The 22,125-nt window shown below is 34.9% G+C and overlaps 1 protein-coding gene across 1 annotated transcript in view; it reads right to left on the reverse strand.

Annotated features, from left to right (window-relative positions):
* Positions 1-3,712: 3,712 nt before the first annotated feature.
* The window catches only part of AGL (amylo-alpha-1, 6-glucosidase, 4-alpha-glucanotransferase), a 78,612-nt gene continuing 60,199 nt past the window's right edge, over positions 3,713-22,125 (reverse strand). The window contains 7 exon segments of the mRNA XM_040626729.1: positions 3,713-6,204; positions 13,531-13,664; positions 13,776-13,863; positions 15,801-15,898; positions 17,101-17,312; positions 18,143-18,255; positions 19,187-19,322. Of these exon segments, the coding sequence (XP_040482663.1) occupies positions 6,087-6,204; positions 13,531-13,664; positions 13,776-13,863; positions 15,801-15,898; positions 17,101-17,312; positions 18,143-18,255; positions 19,187-19,322 (899 nt within the window). The 3' untranslated portion in view covers positions 3,713-6,086.

A 22,125-nucleotide genomic window follows, 5' to 3' on the forward strand; every position in this document is an offset into this window, starting at 1 on the left:
AATAAATAAATAAATAAATAAATAAATAAATAAATAAATAAATAAATAAAATCTTATAAAAGAACCACCAAAAAAATATAAGTGAATAGATTATTGTACACCTCTGCTCACATCTGGGAGATAATGATCTCACATTAAAAATTGTACCTGGGAGGTGGTAACAATATTCTTTGTCCATTAGTTGCTTCTTTGTTTCCTGTGTTGACTATGGAACCTGTGTATCAGCCTTGGAGTGCACACCTCTGCACCTCAGTCTCACTTAGACCACTGTGACTTGGGTTCCGTCACATGCCATCAAACTTAATCCTCATATACTATGGGTCACCTTCATGAATGTTTACTGCCCCGCAGTGTAGGTATTACCATCCTTCTTGTTTTTACAGTTGAAGAAACAAAGGCTCAGAGAGGCAAGTAATCAGCTTTGGAAAGAGTGAAGTGTCGTCGTACCCAGACTGGAGAGAGAATGGGCCAGATTATAGAGGATCCCAAATGTCCTCTGAGCAGTGATGGGTTAGAATCAGTGTTCAAGAGAGGTTTTCCTCACAGTTCTATGAGGGATGAAGTAAGTTGTGACCAACTAAGAAATCATTATTATATTAGTCTAAGGACAAGAGTGCAGACAGAAAGAGGGGAATAGATGAGAACCTAGTCAGGTAAAAGTGAGGCTTTGTGGTCTATCAAATGTGATGTAGTAGTCAAGATAAATCGTTTTTTTATGTATGATTATAAGGCGTCTAAGAAGACTCCGTGCTTAGTTTTGCACTTTCAAAATGTATCAGTTACAACAAAGGTTACCAGTAAACATTTGCAGAATGAAGTGCCAGTATCTGCTAGTGAACTTCCATAGATAAAACTTGCTTCCTTTGGTATTCTCCGTGCCTGGGGTTGAATCTTAACTTCTTACCAAAATTCTCCTGTAGCAACTTCGACGGTTGGCCAGCTCTTTTTTTTAATTAAAAAAAAAATTTTTTTTTAAAGATTTTATTTATTTGACAGGGAGAGAGAACAAGTGTGCACAAGTAGGGGATGGGGCAGAGGGAGAGGGAGAGGGAGAAGCAGGCTCCCTGCTGAGCAGGGAGCCCGAGGTGGGGCTCGATCCCAGGACCCTGGGATCATGACCTGAGCCAAAGGCAGGTGCTTAACAGACTGAGCCACCCAGGCATCCCAACAACAGTTGGCCATCTCTTAACTTTTTTTTTTTTTTAAAGATTTTATTTATTCATGAGAGAGAGAGAGTGAGCGAGAGAGAGCACAAGCAGGAGGAGGGGCAGAAGGAGAAGGAGAAGCAGGCTCCCCGAGGAAGATCCACGTGGGGCTTGATCCCAGGACCCTGGCTGGGATCATGACCCAAGCAGAAGGCAGACACTTAACCAACCAACCCAGGTGCTCCTCTCTTAATCATTCTTATCCTTTATTGTCTCTGACTTTCTTCTGCCTCACCTTGATAGGACGCTTATATTTGTAAATGTATTCACGTTGTGTAACCTAACCCATGCTTGGTACTTGGGGTCTGAATATGTAGCCAAGAATAGATCAGTTAGTTATCTTACTAGGGCAGATGGCTGCAGACACAGCATTTTGACCAGGTGATATGGGATTATGTTTAGACCCAAGCAGAACAAGATCTAATGCTTTCTGTAATCAAATGGCAACTGTTAATAGCCATGCTTGACTTATGGATGGATGACGGCAAGAAATGTGAGGACAAGGACAGAAAACTGCAGTTCTGAGGATCTTTGAGAGACGATTTGTAGTAAGAAGACCAGGAGTTGAGTCTTGGTTCTGTAATTTGTATGTTGTGTGACTTAGGGCAAGACACTTCAGCAATGTTCTCATTTATAAAATGGATATAATACATTTAGTATAAAATTGACTATTACATGGTAGGGGCTCAAAAATGCTTATTAAGTCTGAATTTTTTATTCCAACTAATTGGCTATTAAGTTGAACCAAAATGGATTACATATATAATATCAACCAAAAAGATAAGAATTAGGAAGAATTTCAGCAAGCTAAAATTTTTTTTGAATAAATGGAGACAGCCTATGTTCTTAGATGAGATTAAATACAGTTAATGGCAGTTCTTATCACATTAACTTACAGTGTGAGTATAACTGTAGTAAAAACAGTAAGAGAATACTTTTTGGATATGTAAAAGTACTTAAAAAGAACAAAGGATGGTATTATAAAACAGGATTCCAAAGAAGGAGAGTAGGAGTTTGGTAAGAAATAGCTCTAAAAATATTAAAACAAAATATTATAATAGTTAAATAGTTAAATGAATAAACAGACACAAATAACTTCAATAGTATATCCCAGAAATTAAATAATTGAAAAAAGGAATTACTGTAAGTCATATTCAATTCATGAGTTTGGAATATAACAGTTTGGAAAAAACCGAAATAATGTCTCACCGCATTGCTGGATACTGCTATAAAACACAAATATTAAATCAGAAGAAAAAATTTATTAAATTATTGAATGATGTTGATTAAATTTTGAAGAGATAGAAGAGTTCACAAGGATAAACGAGATTTGATTAGAAAAAAATTAAATTTGAAAGAAAAATTAAAAGCGCTTGTAAGTTAAACAAAAAAACCTCTAACCAAAATAACAAGGCAAATATTAAGGAAAAATTGTAGCCAAAATGATACAGTATCAGTATCAATAATTCAAGGCTTATACAAATGGAAAAAACAAACAAACTAAACAACTTGCTTGAGTTTATTATTTTGGCACATTGAGGATCTCTGTAAATAAGTTTGTCAAATTTGACAAATTCACTCATAAAAACTGATAGAAGTTTGGATTTCCAGGTTATTACTTTTTATCTGAAGATAAAGATAATGATCTTTAGTAAAAATGAACGAACACTAAAGGCAAAGACTAAATGGATCAACTTTGTTCATTTGATGTTACTTTATTCTATATTATAATTAAAAAAAAAAGTGGAATGGGGCGCCTGGGTGGCTCAGTCAGTTAAGCATCCAGATCAGGTCATCATCTCACGGTCCTGGGATCGAGCTCCCCTTTGGGTTCCATGCTCAGCAGGGAGTCTCCTTGAGATTCTCTCTACCTCTCCCTTTGCCCCTCCCCCTGCTCACTCTCTCTCAAATAAATAAATAAATCTTCTTTAAAAAAACAAAACAAAACATGTGAGAGGCACCTAGGTGGCTCAGATGGTTAAGCATCTGCCTTCAGCTTAGGTCATGATCCCAGGTGCTGGGATCCAGGCCCATGTCAGACTCCCAGCAGAGCCAGGAGATTGCTTCTGCCTTTCCCTGTTTGTGCTCTCTCTCTCAAATGAATAAATTTAAAAAAATCTTAAAAAAATTAAAAAACCATGTGAAACAATCTTTATGGCCACTTTTAGGAGGCATACATCTGCCTTGTATCTCTTCTGGCCTGTAGTATTTGCCTTTAGCAAGTTGATGAAAGGTAAATAAAACATTTGTGGTAGAGGAAAAGGTTTCAAGAAATACCAGGGGAGTGTATACTTGCAAACAGATCTAATTATATATCAAAAGTTTATTTTGCTCCTAATTTCAACATGGTTATTAAATAAATTACCAAACAGCCTAAAATTCTTCCTCTTCTTTTGGCCCTCTCACATCCCGCAAAAAAATAAATACCCCAAATAAGCAAGCCCTGAATAGATGATAGGGGTCAACAGATTAGTTAATTGGTAAATAATGAAATGAAATTAAATATGGTCCTTTAGAAAAGATTTTTATTTTCTTGGCACACAGACATAAAAATGACATTTTCTTACCAGATATAGCAGTTGAAGACATTTGGAAATGGATTACAATTCACTAGGTTATAATGTCCACAGATACGATGACAGGTCTCATGTTTCCTCAACTATCTTTGAAACTTATTAAATTATCACAGCATACTGGATATACTGGCAAACTTACTTCTCATGTTAAAGAGTAAGATTGATCTGGATTAGTGAAGAGCCAGGCACAGAACCATCATCAAAACGAAATATAATGGCACCTCATCCAACATCACTCAGGAATGAAGCATCCTATTTAAATGTTCTTCAGTCAAATGCCATTTATCCCTCTAAAGTCTAAAACTGTTATTTTAACTACCTTTGATGAAATAATGTCTAACATGCCTTCTTAAACTTTAAAAATAGACCATGCAGATAATCACAATGTTCTTTCCTTAATATTCCTTATTGGAATATCAACCACTTAATTTTTTAGTACAACACGATATTCTTAAAAATTACTGAGGTGGGTAATTGCCCTAAAACCCAATATGGTTATGTTTTAGAAATTCCCAACTTGTTATCTACCTACCTACCTACCTACCTACCTATCCATCCATCCATCCCATTTAACTATCATCTATTACTTGATTTCATTAAATACACTGGTTTTCAGTTATTTTTCTTACCACCTTTAATATAATAAGTTAAGGTACAGCAACATAACTGCAAAAACCTTTGATGACTAATGGTGCACTCTCTCAAGGAAGGTCATTCCCTGTAACTACAAAGGTTAGAGAAATTTATACATTGAGCAATGAAGAAGGAAGGGACATGTGGAGACCAATGTGTTTATAGATAGTGATCAGATGACTATCATAACTGTCCTTAAATTTGTAGGATTTAATCTGCTTTTGGTTGGGAAACCAAAAAAGTAAGCTAGTTAAAACTATTTCTAGAGTAGGGTCAGCTGTGAAGAAGGGTGTGCAGAACACATTAAGTTGCAAGAGCTTTTGAGTGTGGGAATTTGACATCTTAAAATATTCATATATTTTTGCTACCCAGAAGTTTTAGTTTACTTGCTTTTCTTATTTTTATTTCTTATTCATACTTAAGATGGTTGGGTATGTGACCTTTATCTGAGAAAAGTGTTACTGTACCATTATTTTATTAACTATAAATATATCACTGAATAATATTAAAATAGTATAATGATCTTATTTAAGTGTTTTCTTAAGACAAAAACAGTAAAACGATAAAAAAAATTCCATCTAAAGAATAAGTATTATTCAAAAACACTAACTCATGTAAATGTTAAAAACCTTTTTCCTTTTATGACATTTCAGAATTAGGGTCATGAAAAACTTTTTAAATGATTCTACTGAGTTCAAGATAACTACTAAATTCATATATTTTTTTATATTGATTATTCTGATATTAAGCTTGTCAATGTAGGTTTTAGTTAATAGGAAACTAGCATCTACTATGACCCATCAATATGCTTTTACACACAAACTAAAAATAATCAAGTTTTAGAAAATTAATTTAGCATGTTTTTCTTCAAAGTTCTCAAAAATATGACCAGCAGTGTGCATTTTGAGAATGTAAACCATCTCACAGTAGGAAACAGGAACTCAAGATTAATTTTACAAAACTGTTTTAGGAAATAAATTCTTAAATGCTTGTGTTTTCTCATACATCTATGTATGAATCATTAACATAAGCAAATTATGGCATTCATTATATTAAAAAACATTAATATATTAGTGAAATAAAAGCACACAAGAAACATCTGTGCTCCATTTCTGAACATAACATTGTAGATAGACACTTCCACGATTCAATATTTGTTAATATTTATCGAATGCAGTGTGGAAGGTACTAGGAATAACACAGTAAAAGGTGAGAACATTACTTAACTATAGCATATTCAGTATGTATTATTACTAAAGAAACTATAATACCATGATTTAAAAATACTTTCCCATTTCTTTCATTATTACATTCTCATATTTCATTTTCACTTATGTACAGTGGATTACATGATTTTTTTTTCATACTCTGGATTTCAAACTCTTTATTTATTTCTAGGCATTTCAAGAATACTTTCTGAATTCAAAAGGAAATCATCCTTTTGGTTATGATAGTTTTCCTTTCTGATTCAAATCAAAAGCTACCTCTGTACATTAGAAAAAACAAAAGAAAGATCAATGCTTTTAAAGTCTTACCTAATTGGGCATCAAGATCCTATGAATGAGATTTTTAAAATGACTCAAGCCTGTGCATATAAAACATTTACATTATATTTTGACCTTGCATTCCATAATGTAAGTGACTGCATACTTAATACATATCCATGAATCAACTATAAGTCATAGAGTGTTTCAAGAATAGTAGCGATTGACCAGGCTTGTGTTTCACAGCTGAAAGGACAGTATTGGCCATTCTCATTGGTCAGTTCAGGAAGTCCTTTCCAAGGGGATCTTAAAAAAAGAAAAGACATTTTATGAGACATAATATAACACATATCTTGTTTGGATTAACATAATAGGCAACACACTTGGCGCTTTTTCCTTCTAGTTTAGAAAAACAATCATATATAGTCATTTGCTACAAAATAAAACAGGATAGCCTAATGATCTATGTATAAAGAATTTAGATTGAAATTATTCTTTTAGGGGTGTCTGGGTGGCTCAGTTGGTTAAGTGTCTGCCTTCAGCTCAGGTCATGATCCTGGGGTCCTGGGATTGAACTCCGCATTGGGTTCCCTGCTTGGCAAGGAGTCTGCTTCTCCCTCTCTCCTACCCCTCCCCAGCTCGTGCTTGCGGTCTCTCTCTCACATAAATAAATAAAATCTTAAAAAAAAAAAAACAAAAACTAGGAGAGAGAGCTGGGAGAGATCCTTCCCTAGCATCTTCAAAGGGAGCATGGCCCTGCCAACACCTTGATTTCACATTTCTGGCCTCTAGAACTGTGAGACAATAAGAAAATATTTAAAGTACTCAGTTTGTAATGCTTAGTTATGGCAGCTCTAGCAAACTAATATAGTACTGAAGTTAAGAGACAAAACAAACTTACAGAACCAGTGATATGCTGCTCATAATTATATATGGAACTAGAACATGGAGCATATCCTTACTGGTAGAAAGAAATCTTTCCCTTCCTTTCTGAAAAATTCATTCCTCCAGTCATTAGGTGGGACAGAGAAGGTCGGTGACCAGAGTTGGGGAGGAGAGGAAAGAAGGGTAGCAGGGATAGCACAGGGCGGGATGATACAGCCTGAGGGGTATGAAGAGAGTTCACACCAAGGGTGGGGGTGTCCTAGAACCCAAGTGGTGCAAGGAGGGCATCCACACATAAGTGTGGCCTGGTGTGGGGTTGTGAGGCCCAAGAAGGGTGAAGAGGTCATACCAACAGCCAGAAAAGGGTGAGCCGTGTCCATTTGGTAGTGATAGCAGAGTATGGGGAGTAGCTTACTCACTGTTGGAAAAGGGAATTACAAATATGAAAGAGGAGAAAAAAATTAAACACTGAGTGGAACTGGTGTGAATGTAGGTTTTCAATATATAGAGATAGATAAATACACAGAGATATAGATCTGTCTCGTTATCTATGTATATGTATAATTCCTAGCTCTATCTACTGGAAGGCACAATAATTCTCCCAAAGCAATGAATACACCAAGTATTTAGCTCTGGGCTTTTATTATTTTTTTAATGTATGCATGCATGTATACAATTATTTATTTTTAAATAATTTATTTTTTTAAAGTAATCTCTACACCCAGTGTGGGGCTTAGACTCACAACCCCAAGATCAAGAGTCACATGCTCTATTGACCGAGCCAGCCAAGTGCCCCTGGATCTGGGCTTTTAAATAACATTCTTCACAAACAAAAAACAAACAAATAAGCAAGTAAACAAACCGGGGATAGAGAATTGCCCACCTAGGTTGGGGCAGGGAAAGTAAAAGATGAGCTTAAAACACTTTATTGGGCCAAAAAGCAAAGGTCTTACACTTCTGACAAACATGGAATAGCACAGACAGTATTTCCCTCCTGCCTGAAACAAAGTCCTGGACAAGGAATATGAAGCAATAATCTTCAAGATACTGGGTGTTATGCAACAAAGAACAGTGATTCCTAAGAAATGAGGAAAAAATGAAGGAAGACCTATGACTACCATACCTTACAGGATGGAGGGAGTTTCCAGGATTTGGAATAGAAGGCAATACAGGTAGAGCCTGTCAGACTCCTTGAGTTGAAGAAATGGAACTGACAGTCCAGCAAGAACAAGGCAGCTAGAATTTTCAGGACAGAGTACTAAACAGGAGGGAACTCTGGAGATATGCAGAGGGTCCCACTCAAGTATTCACCTACTGATCAGTCAGTACACAAGAGGAAACTAATGAAGGATGGGGAAAGAACCACCTGAAAGAATTAAAATAGTACCTGACGTTTACATAGGGTCAGAAACACTGTTTATTTTCACAAGCCAGGTTTGAAAACTTCATAATTTTAGGGATATGGGATAGAGAACTCAGATGGGCCATGACTCATTAGTGGAGAATAATTTGCCCTAAACAAATGCTGCTCTGGCCAGGCCCAACAAAGCTTAAAATCAGGGGTGCCTGGGTGACTCAGTCGGTTAAGTGTCTGCCTTTGGCTCAGGTCACGATCCCAGGGTCCTGGGATTGGGCCCTGCATCGGGCTCCCTGCTCAGTGGAGAGTGGCTTCCTCCTTTCCCTCTGTTGCTGCCCATCCTTGTGTGCTCTCTCTCTCTCTGTTAAATAAACAAACTTTAAAAATCTTAAAGAAAAAGCTTCAAATTAAAACCTGAAAGGATCAAACTGTTTCCAAATAACTGCGTTTCAAAACAAAGTTCAAGAACAAATAGAGCTACAAAAAAATCCAATACCAAGCTAGGTAAAAATCATACCTGGCATCCAATAAAACACTAGCAGGTAAAGAGTAGGATAATACAACCCATAAGAAGGGAATAATCATAAGTGAAACCAACCCAGATACCAATTAGCAGACAAAGACATTAGAAGAGTTACTGTAACTGTAATCCATATGTTCAAAATATTCAGCAGAGACATGGAAGATATAAAAAATACTGAAATCAAACTTCAAGAGATGAAAACTACAATGTATAAAATGAAAAATATACTTAATGGAAATAGTGGCAGATTAGATATAAGGATGATAGCAGATTTCCTGTCAAAACAATGTAAAACTTCAATGCACTGAAAGAAAAAACTTGTCAACCTTTACTTCTATGCACAACAAAAATATCTTTCAAAAATAAAGGCAAAATAAAGACTTTTCTGACAATATAAGAGCTTAAAGAATTTATCACGAGCAGGCTTGCCTGTAAGACATGATAGAGGAATTGCTTAGGCAAAAGAAAGTGATACCAGGTGGAAACAGATACTCACAAACAGATGAACACTGGAAATGGCAACTATGTGAGTAGTTGTATAAGACTTTCTCTGTATTATTTAAATATCTTAAAAAAAACTGATGGCATAAACAAAAAGTAATAACAATGTTGTGGGGGAACTGTAACATATGCAAAGCAAAATAGATGACAATAATAGCACAAAAGCCTGGAAGGGAGGAATGGAACTACTATCAACCAACTTGACTACAATGGAATTAACTTTGAAACCAGTAACAGAAACATCTCTGGAAAATTCCTCAATATTTGAAAGCGAAATAATACCTCTCTAAATAACCCATGGGTCAAAGAAGAATCAAAGGGGAAAGCAGAAAGTATTTTCAACTGAATGAAAATAAAAACACAACAAACCAGAATTTGTGGGATACTGCTGATTTAGTATTTAATGGGAAATTTATAGCACTAAGCCCCTTATTAAATAAGAAGAAAAGTCTTGTAGTCAATGACCTCAACTTCTACCTTAAATTAGACAAACACAAATTAAACCTAAAGTAAGTAGAAGAGAATAATAAAGAGCAGGATAGAAATCAATAAAACAAAAAAACAGGAAAACAATAGAAAAAATCAGTAAAGCCTAAAACTGGTTCTTCAAAAAGAGCAATAAAATGGATAAACTTTCTGGCCAGGCAGATTAGGAAAAAAAAAGAGAGAAAATACAACTTATCAAGAATGAGAATGTTGACATTGCTAGATTCCATAATAGATAATTAGAAGAGTAATAATTCACTTTAGATAAAACCATTTCTCAAACTGGACAAGTATTTTTGAAATATCTTTTCATTTAATCTTGACAGCAAATAATGAGATATTACCATAATATAGAGGAAGAAATTTATTTCAGAGAGGTTAAGGAATTTACTCAAAGTCATGCGTAAGTCACAAGAACAAAATCTGAAATCCAATCTGGACCCAAAGCTCACACCTGAAGCTACTGTGCTATCAAAAATAGCTATTAGGAAATGGTAAGAAATAAAAAAGGAAAGGTAGTTTGAGAAAAAACTGTGGACAGTAAGGAATTTGGTTTTAATTTTGTAGGCAATGGGGAATTACTGAAGGTTTTTAAACATAAGACTAAAATTGTGAGAGTTATATTTCAACCAAATTAATCTCGTTTGAGGTAATATGACAAGATGGAGAGAGAGGAGACTGGAAGTATGGGGGCTACTTCCTAGTTCAGAGAGAAGGTTCTGAGTTACAAGTCAGGCAGGGGGCAAGTGCAAAGAAGAAGGGCTGTTAGAAGGCAGGATACAGCAGAATCAAGTCCCGACAACTACCTGGATGTTCTGGAGAAGTAATGAGGTAAAATTAAAAAGTACCTGGGATGTTCGAGCTTGCAGAGCATGCATAATGGTAATACTGTCACAGCAGTGGGAAGAAAATCATGTATGTGGGAGAAGATGAGTGATGGCAGGAAGACATTCAAGGTAAGAAGTGTATCAGGTAGTTGAAAAGGAACAGTGGAGCTTATGAGAGAATTCAAAATTTGCTAGAGAATGAAGACATGAGATAGATGAAATATACAGGAGAAAAATGTAGGTTTTAAAAAAAAAGAAGATTAAGGACAGATTTTTGGACAGTGAACACAGTTAGGTGCCAGGAAGAAAAGCCAGATAAACAGTAAATTGAGACAATAGTGTAGTAATTAAGAGCATAGCCTGTGAAGCAGGCTGCTTGGAGTTCAGTAACAGGTCCAGCAGATTACTTGCCATTTGACTTTGTAGAAATTACTTAACTTTCTTAGCTTCATTTATAAAATGGAGATAACTAATGATAGCTCATAGCGGAGTTAGTATCTTGTCCACATGACATGTACTAACATACTAATCCTCAAAACAATCCCAGTACATCCATTATACAGATGAGGAATCAGGCCCAGAGAAGTCAAGTAACCTGCCCACGGTGACATACCTAGAGAGTGAAGAAGTGAATTGTAACAATAATAGGATAATCATAATGATAATAGTTATTTTATATAACTATTTTTGAATTTTTTGTTTTTTTTTGGATTAAATGAGTAATGTCATATAAATGCATTTAGAACAATGCCTGGAACACACTAAATACTCAATAAATATTACTTCCTATTATTATAATTGTTACTAGTGTGAGGTAAATAAGGGAAACCTAATACTGTGGATGGCATAAAGTTTTTTTATGAAAAGAAGAAAGCAACAATGTCAAGTACTATAAGCAGATCAGAGAAAAGAACTGAAAGGAAGTCATGGATCTGGGAACAAGAAAGGATCTTATTGAAGGGGCACCTCGGTGGCTCAGTCGGTTAAGCGTCTGACTCTTGGTTTTGGCTCAGGTCAAGACCTCAGGGTTGTGAGACTGAACCCCACCTCGAGCTCTGTGCTCAGTGTGGAGTCTGCTTGTCCCTCTCCCTCCCCCTCTGTCCCTCCCCTGCCTAAAATAAAGAAATAAAATCTTAAAAAAAAAAAAAAAGAAAGAAAGAAAGGATCTTGTTGAGTGGCTTCACCAGAGTGGTGAGGTCAAAACAAAAGCCAGACTGTGGGTGGTAATGACCAAGGTGGTCAGAAAGTAAAAGGAATGAGGCTACTCCTATAGGAAGTGTGCTGAGAAGAAAACAGAATGATAGGACAGAGCTAGAGGTAGGAACAGTATGAATGGACTTTATTTTAGGACGGGCTGACAAATTTCTTTCTAGTTTAAGAAGGAAGAATCAAATGGAATACCAAGAAAGGATAATCAGTAGAGCAAGGTTGAGGAACAGGTAGGAGGGACGGGATCACGGGTAAAGTAGAAGAGTGATCCCCGCAGTGCAAGATGTTTTTATTTCTCATGGACAAAAGAAAGAAAATAAATGCAGACAACGATAAATACTGTGGGGCAATAAAGGATAGAATATAAGAATGTTCACATCATACATAATCAGACTCAATTTCTAGATGAGGTCCAAGAACTATGGCAGGGCTGGGTTTTCTGTGACTACACTCAAATGAATAAAAACAAATTTTGAAAAAAACCCCAATATTCATGGTGAAAGATGGAAGCCCTTCATGTTCATATAATAAAGGAGATAAAATTTATGCTGCTTATGCATAATTATTCTGAGCAATAAGCTGTACACATACAGGCACACCTTGTTTTATTGTGCTTTGCTTTACTGCACTTCGCAGACACCGCGTGTTTTACAAATTGAAGGTTTGTGGCAACCCAGCATCAAGCAAGTCTGTTACAGGCACCATTTTTCCAACAGCATTTGCTCACTTTGTGTCTACATAACATTTTGGTATTTCTCACAATATTTCAAACTTCATTATTATTATATTTGTTATGGTGATCTGTGGTCAGTGATTATGACTTGCTGAAAGCTCAGATGATAGCACTTTTTAGCAATAAAATACTTCTTAATTAAGTATATACATTGTTTTTTTTTAGACATAATGCTCCTGCATATTAAATAGACTACAGTATGGTGTAAGTGTAATTTTGACATGCACTGGGAAACCAAAAAATTTATTTGACTCACTTTATTGTGATTTTTGCTTTATTGAGGTGGTCTGGAACTGAACCCACACTATCTCCAAGGCATGCCTATATTTAGGTTTAATCTAGGATTTGGGAAATTAGGATAGCTTTTGACTATATTTATATCATCTTATAAAGACACGTAACTCTGACACTATCTCTAATAATTACGACAAAGGAGGTGACAAATGGGTTTGAAATAATAGTCAAAAGACCAACCCTGATATTTTAATTATAATAAAGCATTTCTGAAAATTATTTATTGATATATCTTTATTTTTAATTTATTTTTAAATTATTCTAAATTTAAAAAATTAACATACAGTATATTAGTTTCAGTTATATAATATAATGATCCAGCAATTCTGTACATTACTCAGTGCTTATTAAGGTAAGTGTATCTCTAATCCTTTTCATCTATTTCACCCATCCTTACCCCCACCTCCCCTCTGGTAACCACATATATTTTTAAATCAGTTAACTCAAAAGGCCTGGGCTGAGTACTTTTAGTTTTTATATTTATTCTGTTTTAGCCATACCCCAAAATATCCACTGTATTTAAAAAACAGACTATTCCACATGTATAAATCATGCAATATCGAGTCTTCAAATTAAAATAAAATCTTTAAAAAAAAAATAAATAAAATAAAATAAAATAAATAACAACCTAAAATAATTAAAGGAAGGTGAAAATTATATCATTGAACTCGTCATGTTAAATAGGAATAAAGCTTTCAAATTTCATTGGGATACCTAGAGTATACTGAAATGAATTTTAAGGAGCTGTTATTTACACGATAGCTAATAAACTGACTAAACACTAGTTATGGAAATTACATGCTCCCTGACGACTTACCTCTCAAGATGAACGTAGTGTCGGGAAAGAATGTTTTTAACCAAAAACACAGTCTTGGCATTAGCCTCTGGACCCATCAATTTGGAAAAATATAATTTCGCACGAAGAAAATACCCAACGGGCCACAGCCACTCCTAAAAAAAGATGATTTAAAAGTAAAGGGAAGAAAAAGCTGTGAATACCTATAAAGTTATTTGAAAAATAACTTCAACTGAAAACTCTGAAAAGAGAAATGAAATTCTTACAGGTCCTTGGTGATAATTGAAACCTTTAGCAAGATTGTAGTTGTCATTGTCTAAGGCATTGTCATAAATTCCACAGTAAACCATATCACTGCAAAATGATTGAAATTTAGGTTAGAAAAAGATCAGATATTATATAAAGCATTAGATTTTTCAATAGCAAAAGTAAGAGAAATCATAAAATTATTTTGTCCTTCAAATCTATAGAATAAGCTCATCATCTACCTAACCTTAAATTAGCATATACTGGGTTCAGAATACTTTTTTTTTTTACAACCCATCTTAAAAATTAATTAGCTAATCAGTAAGTATGCTCTATGCCCAATGTGGGGCTTGAACTCATGACCCTGAGATCAAGAGTCACATGCTCTACTGACTGAGCCAGCCAGGCACCTCCAGAATACTTTAACAGTGTGTTAGGGAATGATTAACAAATAGTTGCTGGCTAAAAAAAAAAAAAAAAAAAAAAAGTATTCAGGTATATTGCCTTCAAGGAGTTAGTCTGACACTAAATATTGGTTAAAGTCAACTATTTCACTAAGCTTCTAATGCACTGATGATGACTAAGATATACACAAAATAATTTGAATTAGTAAACATTAAAGATAAAATTTTCTTAATTATATATTAGAAAGGTTGTTTTTTAAACTTCTCCATGAAGTTATTTTAAAATTAATTAAAATTGGTATTTATCACATTACAAATAGCAACCAAATAGATATAGAAAATTTATACACACTTATAAACTAAACAAAGTATTACAAGCTTATTGCGACGGATAATACAAGACAGTTATCTATACTCAGTTTAATTAAATTATTACTTTTCTTTTTTTTCTTTTAGTGAGAGACAGAACTTGCCACATGAGTAAGCCTTGACTGTGGGTTTTAGTTTTGACCAGAGGTTTCTAACACCCCTGAAAATGTGGAGAACACCTCAGAATGGAGATAAGTATACACACAAAAAGTCTGCATCTCAAGACTGAAATGAGTACATAGTAAATTAGGAAAATTCTACAAAGCTGAGGATACTATACAGAAAAGGGGCTCTGTGATATTTTGATATAGAAAGCAAATTAATGTTGGGTGTCAAGCTTTAAAGGAAAACAGCAGAAGACAAACAGGAAGGTCGTTAGAAATTCAAGAAAAAACAAAAGTTAGAAAAGAAAAGAAACATAAAATGCCATAAACACATAATCATAAAATAAAAACAGCGGGGTAATTATATAGAAAGGATGGAAACGGTTCATGGTAAGGTGAGGAGAGAGTTACATCTTCATCTGTCATCACAAGAAGTAACCAAATAATCTCTAATATTAAAAAAACCCAAGAAACAGCTGCACACACATAGTATTTAGAAATATGGAGGGAACTACTAGGAGTTAACAACTTGGAAAATAAAGACTGTCTCTGAGGAGACAATACGTCTATACTTCCAATGTCCATAATAATTATGTATTTACTTTTACAATCAGAAAAAAATAGGCATTAGGAAATATTCATAACACGTTCGTTTTATAACCTAAAACTCTTATTGATTATTAAATATAGGACAAGCATTATGAACGCTGATATTTAATGAAGATACAGCTGGTATTTTTAAAAACTCAGTTTGAACATTCTAATATTAGCAGTTTTAGAGAGTTTACTGACAAGCAAAAAATTATGGCTGATGCAATATAATATCAACAACATTCTTTTTTTTTTTTTTTTTTTTAAGATTTTATTTATTTATTCGACAGAGAGACAGCCAGCGAGAGAGGGAACACAAGCAGGGGGAGTGGGAGAGAAAGAAGCAGGCTCATAGCGGAAGAGCCTGATGTGGGGCTCGATCCCATAACACCGGGATCACGCCCTGAGCCGAAGGCAGACGCTTAACCGCTGTGCCACCCAGGCGCCCCTATCAACAACATTCTTAATACTTAAACTCCAACTTACTCTGGGTCAAAAGTTTTCATGCCAAGATTAAATATAATTATAGATTAAATACCATATGAACAATATTCTTAATACTTATACTCTAACTTACTCTGGATCCAAAGTTTTCATGCCAAGGGGACCAAGTAATTTTTTTTCTGCAATCTCCAGAGCTTTCCATGCTTTTTCTGCAGTAAAGAGCTCAGGGGCCTAATGAATGTCAAAAACGAATAGTCAAACTTTTGAAGATCACGAAAGAATTAGTTTTCACCCACAGTGGAACATAAACTGTTTATAAACTTGGAAATGAAAACTGTTTAAAAATACAGTATGGGTCAGAATTTGTTCTGAGTGCTGATGCCTAACCAGATCTAATGCTATGGGGCTGACTTGGAAGCACTGTTCTTGGCCTTAGAAGTTAGGAAAGCTGCTGGAGGCGATTATTTCCTTGTGTCATTTTAAGAAAGCATACGAGCTCCAAAAGGAAGTTGCCACAGCTACAATGAAGGGAGAGCACACTTAAACCCATCTAATTTATTTTTCAGAAGATTTATAATAGCTTCCTTTAAGTGTATCTGGTAATCATTTTTTGCTTTGGGGTCATAGTGAAATACAGAATGAATGACTTGCACTCTAACAGCATGAGTAAATTGTGATATGGAGAAGGAGAGAAAGCACTGGTGGCTAAGAATCTGCATTAATTTTAATGGTTAAATGAAATCAAATGCATACTGAACAGAAGCTAACTTTATGTACCTTTGGATTTTTATTCTACTACAATTTATAGTGCCATGTTTAGTACTCTTTTTGACAAGGTAGAAACAGCTAAGCAGGCACATACCTTCTCTATTTTACTGTGCTTATAGTTTATTTTTAGACTAAGCAGAGATAAAATAAAGGGAGTCTAGCATTCTTGGCTAGATAGAATGCATTACAGCAATACAACAAAGGAAACAATGAGTTGAAGCTACTCACACTAGTTCACCAGTCTAGATCTTTCTAACTAGTACGCTGAGGTTATAGCACATGTGTGCCGAAATACCAATGCCTTCAGCTTTCAAGGCAGTGGGGCAGGCTCGGGGCTAACTGAAGCAGTTGGATCTGGCACAACCAACCTAATCCATTTAGCCCAGTGTGCTGTACAAATATCATTTTCTGTGTGCGCTATCATATGAAAAACGTTGGGAAGCACTTCATTAGTTGTCACCTATTATTTTCTGGTTTTTGATACCAAATGTTGTAGGTTAAGGGTGGTATGCATAATGCTTTATTAATTTAGAAAGACTATATCAAACTAACTAGTAAATAATATACTTTTTGGCAAGTAAATGAATTTGAAAACAAGTGGGAATAAAGAACTAAATACAATCCATCACAACATTTTTGAAATTTGAAAGTAACAATTCACTTACTACAACCATTGCTATGTTAAAATTAGGCCTGAGCTGATAGTCACACCAAGGGCTTGAAGCTCCATAACTATCTTTGTATATGCCACGTTTGTGAACCAGATTAGGATGCTTTTCATTAGAATCTGAAGGGTCTTCTGACACATGAAATAGCTTTTCGAAGTTGTCTTGTATTTTTCTGTTCCACTCATCATATGAGACTGTCACAACCTTTCCTGAAACATGATAAAAGACTTGGCAGTTTTAAGCATTCAAAGAAATCCATATATTCAGTTACAGTCGAAGATTAATACTTAGGTAATAAACTATCCACTTCTTGAAAGTGTTGGGGTCTTCTGAAGGACACTAGCCTGAAATTAAAAATTATCTTTCATTGTGTTACCAGAACGGATTAGACTCCAGCAAATGATCACTCTTAATTGTTTGATCAAGTTACGTGTATTGAGCACTTGAAATGAGGCTAGTCTGAATTGAGAAGTGCCAGAAGTGCAAAATATATACTGGATTTCAAAGAAAATACTCCTCCCACAGAAGAATGTAAAGCAGCTCATGAATAATTTCATGCTGATTACATGTTGAAATAACATTTAGCATATATAGAGTTAAGAAAATATATTATTATAATTAATCTCACCTATTTCTTTCTACTTTTTTTAATGTGAGTACTAGAAAATTTAAAATCATGTATGTGGCTCAAATTATATTTCTATTGGATAGCACAGTTCTAGAAAAAGAGATGTAAAGATTTCGTTGAGTGTTTATAAAAATGCAACTTGCTCACAGTCACATTAAGGACAAAGAAAAGCACAATAAGGTAATAACTATGATATTTTTCATATCTCAGTTCAAAGTTTAAAGTTGCTGCAAAAATATGGTTAGCAACCAGGTTTGTTACAATTTTATACTAGTACGATTAATGTTTTTCCTTTCTTCTTAATCTTCAGGGTTTTCTAATATTAGCTCATCGAGTCAAATGATGATTACGTAGATTAAGAGTATAGACAGTATATTCAAAGTTTCTTTTTAAATAAAATGAACAGCTTACCATGTTTTTTTACTGTGACTTCATGATAAGGGAAAATTCTTTTTTTGGATAATTCCAGCAACCAACGGACAGCAGATTTACTCAGACCCACAATTTCCACAGCAGACCCATCTCTAAAGTTAAAATAAATTTTATTCTGTGACTTGGAGTCATTTAAGCATTACTTAAAGGTTAATTTATTTTTTATTTTTTTTAAGTAGGCTCTATACCCAGCATGGAGCCCAACACAGAGCTTGAACTCATGATCCTGAGATTAAGACCTGAGCTGATATCAAGAGTCAAATGCTTAACTAACTGAGCCACCCAGGCACTGTAGACTTAAGACCCAGTATTAAGCATTTGAAACCATAAAACGATATGATGGGATAAAAGACAAAAAAAATGGAGGGGAACAAAGGTTCAGAAATTAAAAGTATTTCATAAAGAACAATTGGGTATTTTCTATATTTATAAAAGATGGGCACAATGAAATGTTTACAGTGAAAGCATTCAGGTTAAGAAAGATCTTAACAACAGGGATAATGAATCATAAAACTTTACTTTGAGATGCTTGTAGAGAATCATCCCATGAGAACTTCCAGAAAAGAACAGGCAGCTTTACTTGATGACTTGTAACAAGAGAGTTGTATATGTGTATATTGTGGGAGAGGAAGGACTGAGCGGAAGAGGAAGTAGGAGGGAGGAAGGGAGATTTTGACTGACTGACTGATTTTTTTAAAAAGATTATTTGAGAGAGAGAGAGAGAGAGCACACACTCGTGTGTGAGACGGTTGGTGGTGGGGGAGAGACAGAATTTCAAGCAGACTCGTCACAGAGCACAGGGCCCAGGATAGGGGCCCCGTGCAGGGCTCGATCTCATGACCCATGAGATCATAACCTGAGCCGAAACCAAGAGCTGGACGCTTAACCGACTGAACCACCCAGGTACCCCAGATTTTGACTGATTTCATATGAAGACTTCATGGTCAATGGAATAAAAGACTCCACAAGTATGTGGTTTTACAAAGGGTATTATTATATAAGCACCATACAGAGAAACACTACCTCGGAGTGGCTGGGATTCCTCTGTTTCTAGCTCTGTCACTTTCTCCCATTTTATCCATCCATGTGCCACAATTTAAGCGATTTCCTCCATAAACAAATCCTGTTTCTTCGTCAACCCCTGCGGTTATATTAAAACCTAAAAAAGCAAAAGAAAACATTTATCAAACCGGAAAGGGAGATAATAAACTAGGACAACTACTCTGGAGAGCAATGTGGTAATACCTTAGAAGTTGAAGATGTGCATATTCTACCACATAGTAATGTTCATTTCTAGATACTTTAGAGAAATCCTTACCTACGTGCATGTGAAGATATGTACAAGGACAGTCAACACGACACTGTTTGTACTAGCAAGAAAATAAATAACTGCTGAGCAGAGGAGTGAATAAACACTGTGGTTTATTCATACAGTGGAAAACTCGCTATACCATTTAAAATTAATGAACTGGATTTACAAGGCATCATAATGGATAAAACCCCAAAACAAAGTGATGGAGCAAACAAGCTCCAAGAGGATATGCATAATAAGATACCTTTCCTTAAAAGTTTAAAATATAGATAATACTAATCTATACAACTGTGTATGTCTATATGACTATGTCTAATATGGTAATACTTGATAAAATTTAAAACAATAAGTTATAAGTATATATTATAGTATATACTAACTACATACTATATAATATACTGAATATATACTACATAATACAAATCATATGTAATTTACACATACTCGAACACAAACTCATAAAATACAAAAACATATATGGAAAAAAACCCTGATTATAGCATAATCATTAATTCTAGAGAGGGAGGGAAGAGAGAGAGAGAGATGAGCTTTAAATACATCTGTAATGGCTTATTTCTTTACAAAACAAGAAAGATCTGAAGAAAATATCACTAAATGTTAATACCTGTCTAATTTTACTTCTAGGCTTAAAGGTGTAATTTATATTAGTATTTTCTCTTACTGAAATGTTTCACAATTAAATCTAAAAACTATAATTATTCAGAGATATCACAAAAAATGTTCTTTTAAATATAAAATCTATTTCTATTTAGTTTTCTAAGTGAAGGATAAAAAAAGTATCAGTGATTCTAACCAGTTCAATCACGTATACAATTTGAATATTACCACTACAAACACTAAATTAACTAAATGAGGTCAATTATTTAAAATATAATTTAGAACATGTAAGAAGGAATTTAAGTTCTTTTTTTTTTTTTTTAAAGATTTTATTTATTTATTTGACAGAGATAGAGACAGCCAGCGAGAGAGGGAACACAAGCAGGGGGAGTGGGAGAGGAAGAAGCAGGCTCATAGCAGAGGAGCCTGATGTGGGGCTCGATCCCATAATGCCGGGATCACGCCCTGAGCTGAAGGCAGACGCTTAACCGCTGTGCCACGCAGGCGCTCCTAAGTTCTTTTTTTAAGATTTTATTTATTTATTTGAGAGACAGAGAGTACGAGCAAGAAAGACAGGGAGAAGCAGGCTAACTGCTGAGCAGGAAGCCCGATGCAGGGCTCAATCCCAGGACCCCAGGATCATGACCTGAGCTGAAGGCAGATGCTTAACTAACTGAGCCACCCAGGCATCCTAGAATTTAAGTTCTCCAGTCTACATCAAAATTTGCCAACGAGTTAGTGAGTTATCTGAAATATCTGAAATAGATCACTGAAAAAGATTATCATTTTACATTAAAAACAATAGTGTTTAAAAAAAAAAAGAGTCCACAATCCTAACAAAACTACTACATTATGTATTCCTTTCTAGTCTTTTCACATAATAGTAATATTTTCATAAATATTTCATATCCAACTATTTTTCATGTGTTAAATTCAACACCCATAAGTCCTTAATATTTTATAGTCCTTAATACTGACATTATACTAATATTATACAAATTATAAAAATTATGATTTGTAGGAATTATAGAATTTTTCATTCAAGTCAATGTAAACATTTCCTGTTAGATGTTAAGGATTATTTCATTCTTTTATGTGATTGTCAGCAATGCTATGATCAATATCATGTAATATGACTTTTGTGTGTGTTTTAGATTATTTCATGGACTAGAATCCCAGGAGTGGAATAAATTCATGAATGAAAACACAAATATTTTATATCTCATAAAACATATTTGGATCTCTCTCTCTCTCTCCAAGTTGCTTTCCAAGAAAAATGAGTCAATTTACAATACCATCAGTAGTATCTGAATACCTCTCAAAACTCTGTTACTGTTTGTTATAGAATGAATTGTGTAAACACCCAAATTCATATGCTGAAGTCCTAACCCCAGTACATCAGAATGTGACCTTATTTGGAGATAGTAATTTAAAAAGTTAATCACACTAAAATAAGGTCATTAGCCTGGGCTCTAATCCAATTCAACTGGCATCCTTATAAGATGAGGAAATCTGCGCACAGACAATGTGATGTGACGATATAGGGAGAACACCATGTAAACATGAACACGGCCATGTACAAGCCTAGGGGAGAGGCCTGGAAGAGACTTTTCTCTCACAGCCCTAAGGTCGAGTCAACCCTGCCAACACTTTCATTTTGGAATCCTACTCTCCAGACCTGACAATATATTTCTGTCATTTAAGCCACCAAGTGTGTAGTACTTTGTTATGGCAGTCCCAACAAACGAATACATTGGTTTTTGCTAAATAAATAGTAGACTTACAGCACTATGTGCCATGCACTGTTCTAAGTGCTTTAACATACATATTTCATTGAATCCTCATATCAACCTTAGGAGGTAGGTGCTGTTATTATCTTCCTTTTACAAATGTAGAAGAAAGAGGCAAAGAGAAGCTAAAACTTATCCAACACGGAACACAGCTAGAAAATGAGTAGAGGGGAATTTTAAGACCTCAAGTCTGCTTCTGGCATTGGTGCTTTCATTTATTCTATGCTGTCTCTTATGATCAT

This window comes from Ursus maritimus, unplaced genomic scaffold, assembly GCF_017311325.1.
Source record: "Ursus maritimus isolate PB19 unplaced genomic scaffold, ASM1731132v1 scaffold_12, whole genome shotgun sequence".
NCBI classification, from domain to species: Eukaryota; Metazoa; Chordata; class Mammalia; order Carnivora; family Ursidae; genus Ursus; species Ursus maritimus.